At 38.3% G+C, this 11,609-nt stretch overlaps 3 protein-coding genes across 3 annotated transcripts; 1 reads left to right on the forward strand and 2 right to left on the reverse strand.

The window, feature by feature from the left end:
- Positions 1-251: 251 nt before the first annotated feature.
- SERLADRAFT_411074 (uncharacterized protein) lies at positions 252-1,169 on the forward strand (the record flags this gene model as incomplete). The annotated part of the gene is made up of 4 exons (XM_007322785.1): positions 252-273; positions 316-641; positions 712-940; positions 1,045-1,169. The coding sequence occupies 4 exons, from the start codon at positions 252-254 to the stop codon at positions 1,167-1,169; spliced, it is 702 nt and encodes a 233-aa protein (XP_007322847.1).
- An 855-nt stretch (positions 1,170-2,024) lies between these two features.
- SERLADRAFT_411075 (uncharacterized protein) lies at positions 2,025-3,325 on the reverse strand (the record flags this gene model as incomplete). Its single annotated transcript, XM_007322786.1, has 4 exons — positions 2,025-2,348; positions 2,378-2,604; positions 2,737-2,878; positions 3,209-3,325. The coding sequence occupies 4 exons, from the start codon at positions 3,323-3,325 to the stop codon at positions 2,025-2,027; spliced, it is 810 nt and encodes a 269-aa protein (XP_007322848.1).
- A 6,767-nt stretch (positions 3,326-10,092) lies between these two features.
- On the reverse strand, positions 10,093-10,991 carry SERLADRAFT_411076 (uncharacterized protein; the record flags this gene model as incomplete). Its single annotated transcript, XM_007322787.1, has 5 exons — positions 10,093-10,160; positions 10,219-10,297; positions 10,372-10,512; positions 10,813-10,883; positions 10,946-10,991. 5 exons carry the CDS (start codon positions 10,989-10,991, stop codon positions 10,093-10,095), a joined length of 405 nt encoding a protein of 134 aa, XP_007322849.1.
- Positions 10,992-11,609: the final 618 nt, after the last annotated feature.

The following is an 11,609-nucleotide window of genomic DNA, read 5'->3' on the forward strand; positions in this document are numbered from 1 at the left end:
TTGATCTATGTTGCTTGCTGAGCAGGTAATTGCTTTGTTAATATTCCAGTGTCCATCGAATGGTACGATAATAAATGAGACATTACATTGCTTTAGTTGCCTTGAGGTATCACGGTGTCAGGATAATATCCTTGTGTATGTGGTCAAAGGGGTCGGACTTTAAAACGCTGAATAAATTGAGTCTGTGAAAGTGCTGTTCCCCCAAACTCACCCATTCCATTTTACCTCATACTGAATACATTGAGACAACCATGCCCTCCTTCACCATTGCGGGTGCGCTGCTTGCTCTCGCCAATCCCGACAATGATCCTTGAGGCTGGGGTCGTTGGCAAGCGATTACCGGCTACCCCACCGCACCCTGGCTCGTAGAAGATGGCGCTCAAAATATTGTCCATTGGAGCGTCCAAATGCGTGAAGTGATTTCATCATTTGTGGCGTCATTCTTTGCAGCACCGGCAAGCAAAAAGCTTCGAGTCACTCAGCGCAAATCGGACGCACATGTAGAAGGCCGCACAGCTTGGACGTCCTTTGTCAGCGCAAACTGGAAGTCTGTTTGGAAGGCTCAAGATATCATTGACGCGACGTTGAAGGAGCAATCCTGTGGCCCTTACAAGGCAATGGGCCGGAGGAAATCCCGCAATGTAAGTCTTGCGAATGTCAAGAGAGTGCTATTGATGATTCCACACGCTCACACTCAAACCACTCCTTTAGCTTCCGACTTTAGAAAGAGCTCAGGTTCACAAGGCTTATCCATTCCTCGCATACGCACTCTTTGGTGAAGACAGTGCCGCCAATGCCACTGCGACGTTCCTCAAAGACAATGTTCAAGACTTCCTCGAGCGGATCATGGCATGCATGTGGAACCGATACTGGAAAAATTTAAATCGCGAGCGGGTCAAAATGGTGGAACTTCAGGCCACAGTGAAAACATCTTGGCTAGGTATGTTTAATGTCGTCGCTATTCAGTCTGATCACTAGTTAACCACGCTTGTATTTTGCATTCTCTTACAAAATTGACTACAAGCAACACTACACCAACATCAGCTCGCATACGACACTATCTGGCTAGTTCAGACAAATTAATCACGTTGTTGAAACGATACAACGATCCGGAATCTGTCAAACAGATCAAAGATCAGCGTCAACAAATTTGTACCATGATTTTCTAAATATGTCAGGGTAAGATATATGTCAGTCTTTACTTCTGGTCAAAAAAAAAAGATATATATTAGAGGTTTTCACCATAATAGTATCTAACTAGTACCAAAAGTCCAATTACACTCATGATCTCAATTGGAAAATTTGAGTGTGACAAAAAGTCCAATTGAGATCATGATTTTAATTCAACATCTTGTGCTTGTTATGCAAAATAGTTCCATATAGCCATTTGATGTTTAGCATAGCATTTTAGCCCAAATATCTTCATGGAATTGTTACACTGGCATTGTCAAGTCTTCACTTGATGTCAGAAAAAGTTGACAGTCCAATGCATTTTGTGCTGGACAAGTAATTCTTCTTCTTTCCATTTGTCAAGTTTGGCCTTGGGCCCTCAACCAGTGTACTCTGTATACTTTATTGTAATGAGAAGGAGGCTTTTGGAATATGAAAGAGAGAAACTCATATTCTTTCATCCGTGTGTTTTGAGCTGAGTCAACCTGTAGTATATCTGTTGTTCAGAACCAAGGCAACACAGTGTTTCTTTGTCCTGGCACACTTGGATCCATGAGCTGAGTGCTTGTCTTGAGATGTTCTTTCTTAATTTCTTGGTGTTTCTGAAGTAGTGTTGAGTTTTTATTCCCTAGTGAGATCATGGCTTGTTGGGCATGTGTACATATGGAGAGTTGATTCCAATCCTAATCTCTTTGATTAGTGGACCCTCTAGAACTTATGACCATTGTCCAGAATAAAAAGGATTTGTGCCCCAGACAAATGCTAAGTTGGTGAAGTACATTGTTGGCCTGACCTTGTCTGAGCATCATTTCAACATCCAAAAGGGACTGAAAGCCTTCTGCCAAACATGATTCTCATCTCAGATCAGAAGGAGGAGTCAATGTGGTGAGCTCCACCAAACTATTTTCCTTGCTTGAAGGTTTAGTGGAAAATGTATTAAGATCGATGTCTTCAAACTCATCCCCAAGCGAGGGATTGTCATCCTCCAAAATTAGTAATTGAGACACATGAGTGTCACCATTCAATGATCCCATGTGTTTCTCAACTCCTTTTTGAAAGGCCTCCACTCTCAAGGAGAGTTGTTGTCTTCTTTCTTCCACATCTAATTTATCTGTGACAGAAAGGAACTTTCCTAGTTTTTTGACACATAATTGCAGTTGTAACCTAAGATTGATTAGCTGGAAAATCAAAACCAATTTTAACTCACCCACTGTGCTTCTTGAATTTCAAGACAGGCCAAAAGCCAATATGCAACTCCTTTGGCAGAATTTCCCTTGTTCTCTTTCTCTGTGAGTTGGAGTTGGATTTCTACTCTGGTGATGGGCTTCTTTTCTATCACATCATAAAGGTCCAGGGTCTTGACATTGTCTGCTCTGACATTCTGCACTTTACTTTCATACGAGGTACATGTAGCAATATCAAGAGGATCTGCTCCTTCATTGATAGCATCAAAGGCCTTTTGGCTTTATAGAAGTCCTTTCTGAACATTCTTCCATTTCCGGCAAAGTGCTGGCACTGTCAGACTCCTCTCAGTAGCTAGAAAGATATAGACAGATTGTCACAAACCCATTCTGATGATTTTCTTCTGATTGGAATCTCCCATGTGATCATCAAGTATTTCTCTTCTGTGAGCTGCTGTCATACCCCTGGTACTGCTGGTGATGTTATTGAGAGGGGCCCACAGTGTTTCCAGTATCTCTCCATCAACCTGACTTGCACAAGGTATGAAACTGGGTGGATACCAAGGAAAAAATTTGTCCTGGTGTCTATGGATGTGGAAGAGGCCTATTTCTTGCCTAAGCTCTGTTGACATATATGATATGCTATGCATCATCATTTTACTATACATCTTTTATTATAATATTTCTACTGATCTTTCTCTACCAAATGATCTTATCATTTTCGACTTTCCTAGTATTACATAATAGTTTACTTCTCACGCACTCAACCAAAACTCGGACATGTTCCTTTTTGAGCCTCAGTCTTCATTTACCAGACTGAGGTATGCTAACATTCTCATAATTCTTACAACACTTACTGACAGTACCTTAGTCTTAACATTATTTCTATAGCTTATAATCTCTAGCCCATCTAGAACTTGCAAGTAAGGGCCATCCTCCATACATCGCCAGCAGTGCTTCCCATACTGGCACATAATGTCATACAGAATAATAACAGAGGAGATGCCAGCCTATATTGAGAGGGCTTAGCTTGAAGAATAATCCATGTTCATTTTCCTGACTTATCACGAGTAAAAGTATTTTGAAAGGCATTGCTGTGGGGCAACCAGTGAGCAAGCTGTATAGCAACAATAATAGATACTACTAAGTATCAGGTATTGAGCAGTAGATAATATGCTACTGAGTATGAAGAGCATGCAAGTAGGTGCAAATCGCTGTAATATTAAGCTAGAGGGATTCATACAAACAATCTGTTAAGGTTTATATAGTGAACAGAGTTTGAGTTGGGCCAAAAGGGGAAAAAGGAGAAAGTACCACTTGCTGTGTAAGGGAGGCTATCACTTCAGGCAACTACTTTTGACCAGCATTTAGCTTGATCATATTGTGGTAACATATCCAGCTAAAAGCTCCTAGTCTCATGGGCTATTGTGGTCTATTTCACCAATATGTGGGTGTCCCTATGTCCCTTATCCCATCTAGGGAATGGTCCATGAGACCTTAAGAGGGATATTCCCTCCCCATTAAACACATGAGAATACCCCTCCATTTGTCACATGTCACAAGATGTTAGCTCAAACTTGTGAGATTATGTTACAAAACTGCTACAAAAGAAATATCCTTCTCAAGTGAATGCTCTGGGACATAAATATATATATGTACATTACATACAGCTATTTGGTAATCCTTCAAACACAGCTTTCAAATCTGCACTACACATTTTCTATGGAATACTTCATAATCATAGCTAATATTGCTAGATTCATTAAGTTCTGGTTTTTGTCTGAACCTGTTTGAACCTCTCAACCAATTAAGACTGGAAATTTTCCAAAATTGGCCATTTCTGTGGCTGTGTGGCCATAATTACTAGTTTTGCAGTGTATACCTTATAAGGCAATAACTGGTCACAGCAGCATGCAGCTAGTCTAGTATGTGATGGTGCTACATCTGGATGCCACACAAAGCAATTATGAAAGTAGTGGGGTGGCAGTTATAGATGTGGGATCTGTAAAGCAGTTGCAAGCTTGAGCAAGTCTTGATGGTATACACAAACAATGTGATTATTACATTGTTTGCAAGTACCATTGAGACAGGCTCTAATAGTGGTTTTTGTGGTACAAGTGTAAGGCAACGAACTCGAAGCTATATAACAACAACACCTAGAGCAATAAGTCTTGTTGAGGCAAGCGGTAAAGCTGAGAGGGAGTTGCTGAAGAGTATCAGGGTAGGTGTGAATCTTAATTAATATTGAACTAAGGATCTAATACATCAAGTATCTAGTCCTTATATAGTGAATAGCAAGGATCAGGCCGAGAAGGGAAAACAATAGAAAAGTAGCCTGATCCTAAAATCAACCAATAGAAAAAGAGAAAGCGAAGTGGTACAACTATCATAATCAATCAGCGCATGAGATAATTCCGATAGAGGGGAATGTGTGATTGGCTAAAGCAGCAGTCCTATTATAAGACACTGTGCTGTTAGTCATACTCATTGATCTATCTTTCCGGGGTTACTCCTTATGCGAAGTTCGTCAGCTAGACTTGCATTAATGGAATACTCCCTGATGATACTGAAGGAGTTCTTCAGCATTGTAAGTACAATAGTAAGTAGAGATGAAAGGAAAAGAAAAAGAAGAAAGCAATGAGAAGAAGGACACCAGCTGTGACTTCTAGTCCAACAGCTAACAGAGTAGTAGGAAGAGGATTGGAAAACCATGACATGATAGGAATGCAATGATGAAAAATTGATTCCTCACAACAAGCAAGTCTTGGTGGTGGAGACAAACAATGTGATTGTGTTATTCATATCTGCTATTAAGACAATAACTGCTGGTAGTAAATGGTGGTAGTTGGGAGGTCCAGTTCACAGTTCAAACAGTTCAGATTGAGTCTGCACAATCAGGTGTATTGACCAGACCACAGATCAAACCAAAGTCCAGAAGTAGAGGACTGGACTGGACCAAACCAGAACCTAGGGTTTGGTTTGGCAGTTCTTAATTCTGAGCCATTTGGCTGAACAGAACTTTGGCATCTTTATCTCCTATGAAAAAATCACAATTATGTCAGTGGTACTATATTGATGCCTTAAGTTGCTATTTGACAATAAACATGTAAAAATTGAGAGGGACTGGCTTTACTCTATTTAGAGAACTATGTTCAATGGATAATAGTAATTGAGACAATAGCTATTTGTTGTTTTATATTGTATCATCATGATAAAGATATTTAGATTAAAAAAGATATTTCAATCTTGATACTATAACAAGTTGAATGAAAAACATTTAAGCTGTTGAGCCTGTTAAAATACTTTTATCTGTGTTATAAATAGATAGCACAATTTCAGTCGCTACCTCCTCTCTCTTCAGCAGCTTGTATAGAGGGTCATGGAAACAGTCTTGGGTAAAATAATAACATACAGATTATTCCTTTTGTGTTAGAGGAATTTTATTGTGCAGTGAAAAGTCTGGTGGGTTCATCTCATTGAATAGGGAGTAGTGTGATAGCTATGCACATCCAAAATATTTCTGGAAAATATTTCAAATTGTGGTTCCTCTGTTGCTGCTATTTGTTGACTAAAAAACCTATGAGTAGGGGTGTGTGTTACCTTGTGCTGCATATATATTATGTTGTCTTTTGAAATTATCAGTAGAATATTATAAATATTCCTGTTGGGGGTTAATTCTATATAGATAGTTGTAGAAGAACAAATACTAGGGGTATCTGGTATGAAAATGGGATATATTATTATGTGGGTGAGTATTCCATCCTTTGAGATGGGAAATAGGTGTATCCTGTCTTGTAAAAGAATATTTCATCCTATGAAATAATGAATTTGTGTGTGGGGAATATCACATCATGTTCTATTATTGGAGGTTGAATATAAGAGTACCCCATGTTTCAATGGAAGATTCCCACCCTGCCAGGTTATAGGTGGGATTGTCTAATGTTGTAGTAAGAAAGCCTCATGTCATATGTAAGAATGTCCCATTCTATGAGGCCATATGTAGGACCATCCTATATTTTAGTAGGAGTGTCCGATTTTTGTAGTTATATATAAAAATATCCTATATAATATATTGGAGATTCCCATCTTTCAGTGGGAATATCAGAAACTTGGGCTTTTAGGACATTTTATAACAGTTCTATTGGGCTGAGGTTGGGAGGATGGGTGGGGGATTTGACTCAGAAACTTGGTTGAGCCATTAAAGCAACTTTGCTTTGATAGAAAGAGGCTCTATCTTTAATAGCAAGTATCTCTACACCTTTCACAGCCTTTATTTCATGCATACACCCTGATGGAGGCCTATTCAAAACTAGCTTAATATAATTGAACCTAATCAATGCTATTCTTTTTCCCACTTAGTCTGATGGTTGAAGGCTACATTCAAGTGTTCCCTTGATGTTCTGGGCTATGTAACCTGAAGAGATTATTCTCCTGGAGTGTACTTTTGATAAACACATTATATTTTGTGCTATCAAGGTGCTGGCCTATAGCCATAACGACATATAATATTGGTATATATGTCATCAGGTATACCTTAGATATTATCATATGGGATATTTTCAGTAAGGTATGGGATTGTCCCACATATAGCATGGGATGTTCCCACACATGGCCTCACAGGATGGGACATTCCCATTAAGATATGGGATTGTCCCACATATAACATGGGATGTTCCCACTAAGGTATAGGATGGTCCAGTATATAACATGGGACATTCCCACTAAGGTACAAGATGGTCCTACATATAACATGGGAGGTTCCCATATATGGCCTCACAGGATGGGATATTCCCAGCTCCCACAAAACTCTCAACAAACCCTAGGCAGCTTGTCAGCAAATCTGAGAGGAGCCTTCACTTAAAGACAACAATAAGCAAAAATTGAAGATGGTAGCTTAAGTTTTAGCTATTTACAATGCTAATGGCCTTCATAACAGGTTAACTACTCCAATGTATTGCTTTACTCTGTTTGATCAATGTTGTTGTGCAGCTGTTAAAATTGTATCTTGTATTTTGCCTAAAACCTGTCCAGCTGTGTCATGCTTTTGTGTTTCCATACTTGCCTCAACCACACTTACCCCTTATATATTTGAGTACAAGTTGAATGTCAGACATAGCTGATAATCCAAATTCAAAGAGCTTAGAATCCACATTTATAAAATATAAATCTGTTGGTCTCCTTTTAGAGCTTTCTATCTTAGGTAAGATCTTCATCTGAGAAGTTGATCTATCTACTAAGATATCTTATTATAAATTAAGAAACTAGAAGTAGTGGCCCCAGTCCAAAGTCTGTTTTTCAACTCTTCTGATAGCACTCACATACTATTAAGCAAAACCTAGTATGTATAGATGTAGTGTATTTTAATGTATTTTCTCTTGCTGGGTTCAGATCTGGTGTCAGTTTTGTGGCAAGAATACTATTTACATCCATTACCAAAATTGTCAATCTTGTTTGTTTATAACTGTTTACAATTGAAAATCACAAATAGAGATTAAATAGACAAGGAGAAATAAGGGTGTTGAAATAAAGGAAAAAACTAATACAACCCTAAAATTTATTTGTAGCACTACTTCATTTCCTTTATCTATGTTTTGAGCCTGGTTCTTCTGTGGCTTCTACTATTCAAAATTAGCTTGATGTTTTATAAGTGGGCTCTGTATTAAGGGCAGTGGTTTTTAGTTTGTCACCTAGAGCAAGAATGCTCAGAAAATATACTGTAATAGGAGCTGTTTACTATCACATTAACACTATAGCCAGTTCCATCTTTTGTATTTCCTGACAATATTTGTCCATGATCTGTAGAAGTTAACATATATATTGAATTACAGTATATGTTACTGGCTACTTTGCTGTTACATAGAGTATTTGTTTTTGTTGTGAAGTTATCTCCCCCCAAATAATGTACTATAGTAGAAGAGAATACAGTTTTGAAGAAGCAATTACATTATATATTTGGATTTCTTCATAGTTTACTGTTGTTACAGAGAAAAACAACTATCTTTAAACTAGATGCAACAAGGAGGTGAGACTTACTTTGCTTAGCATGGCAATGCTTTCATGAAGAGTAGGTGGATCTCATATGTTTCTTACATAGTTTTTGTATTCTTTTTTGATTATGCTCACATGTTTCCCACATGGGATATTATTAATAGTCATCTGAGCCTAAAGTCTTTATTTGGCACTAATTAAGGTGGAGATTGAAAATAGTGGTAGAACTCTAATCTGGAGGGTGAGCTTTTGCACTTGGAATAGACACCAAGAGTGGAAGTGTTACCTTAAATAGTAGGGATGAGGGGTGCTATAGCATCTTACTGAGTATTGTAGTGGTGTGAAGTTGATGATGGTTCTGAGGGCACTTTAAATAGAAGGTTTGAGGGTGCTGAAGGCATTTGACCCAGGGCACTGCAGGTATTCACCCATAGCACTGCTGAAATGAGTTGAAGGACTCAATTTATTGAGGGGTTAATATAGTCTCTCTGTAAAATGTGCAATTATATTATAAATCATCAAATCTTCTGGTTCACAGTTGTGGATTTAATATAATTTTGCATATTCAGATAATAAAGTCAGTTAATCATATCCACATCAAACTGTAGAATTTTTCAGCCCCCCAATACCTCATCACATATGACAAATGAAGTGTTTCTATATGATATCTGGAGGGATGCTCCCACGGGGGGATATCCCATCTATGCATGGGACAATCCCACATGTTGGTGAAATAGACCACAATAGCCCATGGGACTAGAAGCTTTTAGCTGTATATGTTACCACAATATGATCAAGCTAAATGCTGGTCAAAAGTGGTTGCCTGAAATGGAGGCTATCCCCTTAGAAGAAACCCTCTAGGGGCATCAGCCAAAGTACCAGCACTTCATTAGCCCACAAAGCACTAATCAGGCATAGCCACACAAGCCTCTATTAATACTTTTCCTTCTCACAGTATGACAAAAGGACAATAGTGGTACCACTTCTATTTCTCTTCCCCATTGACTACTAGAAGTTGAACCACTTTTCTTTTCCTTATTCTTTTTCTCATTGTTCAAATTCCTATTCACTATAAAAGCCCGTCACATCTGTAGCTATCTCTTTGGTTTAATATTACTTGAGAACTCCTGCATAAAAGGTCCCTCCCATCCTAAACTATATTGTCCTCCTCTTGTCAAATTTATCAATTTTTGTTAAGCCTGCTTTGTGTTTCCTAACAATTTGGTGCTGGAAAATAATGAGAGAACAACTACCAACTTGTATTTGCATACAGTAGCAAGACTTTATGCTGGCAATAATTAGGATCATCATATAAACACATGGACACTGTCTCTTAACCTTGTTGTTTGTGAGACTGATATTCTCATTTATGGCCATGTCCCAATATTTGATGCTGACAAACAATCAACTACTAAACAAATGCTTTTATATACAACACAATAAAAGCATTGTATGTATACTCAGTGAGTAACACTTGCAACATAACAGCAACACCTATAGACATCTTGCAAACACATAGAAACTGTTAGGAATCATATTGCTATGGTTGGGTGATATTTCCATATATGGTTATGTGCCAAGGTTTGGCTCCAGCAAAAAATCAATGATAGAATACCAGGTATGTCTGTATACTTAGTGAGTAACACTTGCAGTATGCTGGTGACAAAATTAGACATCCTGTAAATACATACAGTAAAAACAATCAGGAATCATGTTACATAAAAAAAGAGGGGGGTCATTTGTACCTTGCCAATTATTTCATCAATGCTCTCCTTGTGCGGGTACTGTCTCCTCCTGAGGTAGCAATGAGATCAATGAGATCTGTAAGACAAGAAGTGAAGCGAGTAAAATTATGCTGAAAGAAAATGAGGAAACATACCTTCTTTCAATTTCTTTGATCCAGCAAATGGTAAGTTGTGGTACTTGATCCAATCTTTCAGCTTATCTTGAGTAAGTGCCTGGTTAAATTAATCATCTGTTTCATAGTATTTGAAACAGAGAAAAGGGGAAAAACTGATCTGCAACTGTTTACAAAGACCGCTTGGTCTAGTAGCTGTGTCTGAGACTCTGATGGGCTGCTTGTTAATTGTGAATTAGGAGGATTGATGCCTTGGACTTCAGAGGTATCTGTTGGCAACAGATGGTCATCATCTGGTGGTGTGGGTGCTTTTTCCTCATGAGAATTTTGTAAGTGTTAGTACATTAGAAAATAATTGACAGAAAAGTAAAAAAAAACTGTACCCCTCCAGCTTGTTTCCACAGACTCCAGAAGTGTTCACCAGTTGTTTGAAGATACACTATCATATATGAATTTGTTTCATGTATGGACATGGCAACATATGACATATTCTATGCTATCAAAAGTACCTCATCTTGAAGTACACATTCCATAGCACTATGTCACAAAGTCTTATAATATGATGACCGCTAGTTCTGGAGATATGAGCCAAACAAGAATGCTTGTATCACTTACTGTCAGCCACATTGGCAGAGTATCCACTGAACTGAGACAAGGCTTATGTGTGAGTGTCTTGAAATGGCAAACTAGCATAACAAATGTTCAGAGCCTAGCCACAGTAAACCTATGATTGAAACATTACACTTACTCTGAGCTCCCCTTACTGATATGTACATCTTAGGTTCTGGGGACATCTTATAGCCTGTGAGAGATTATCCTTGACTGGAATGGTCCCACAGTGGTTATGGGATGTCCCGTTTGTGAGCTGGGATGGTCCTAGATAAGTTAGTTCTAAATCTTGCACTTTTTTAGCTAGGCCACAATTTGTTGAAATGAGAAGTTGGGAAATCTGGTACTATTGTTGTATATATACAGTTGCTGAAGACAATATTTATAACCAAAGCCCTTAAAGGCCAGAATTATCTGCTGTATTGTACTTTGGGATAGACTTACACAGACAGATTACCTTCACTCAAATTTTCTACAAATGTTTAGGGAGCTGCATAAGGTGTGATGATCAGCTCCACTATGACTTTTCAAGCTTCTAGTTTCCCAGGGTTTTAGTGCAGCCAAGAAAGTAACCTGTGAGAAAATGTAAACTAGCTGGTCAAGGATTGTGAAACATTGAGCTAACAGTGCACCATTATATATTGAGGAAGAATTGATTCTGCAGTATCTGATGTATTATAAAATAGTATGAGAATATCAGATGGCAATGACATATAGCCTAAAGCAAGCCAAATAATATATCGACTGAGGTACTCTTGTGATCTCCTGGGTCATAATTTAACCTTGTAATCTTCTCATACAAT

The sequence above is a fragment of the Serpula lacrymans genome, assembly GCF_000218685.1.
Source record: "Serpula lacrymans var. lacrymans S7.9 unplaced genomic scaffold SERLAscaffold_14, whole genome shotgun sequence".
NCBI classification, from domain to species: domain Eukaryota; kingdom Fungi; phylum Basidiomycota; class Agaricomycetes; order Boletales; family Serpulaceae; genus Serpula; species Serpula lacrymans.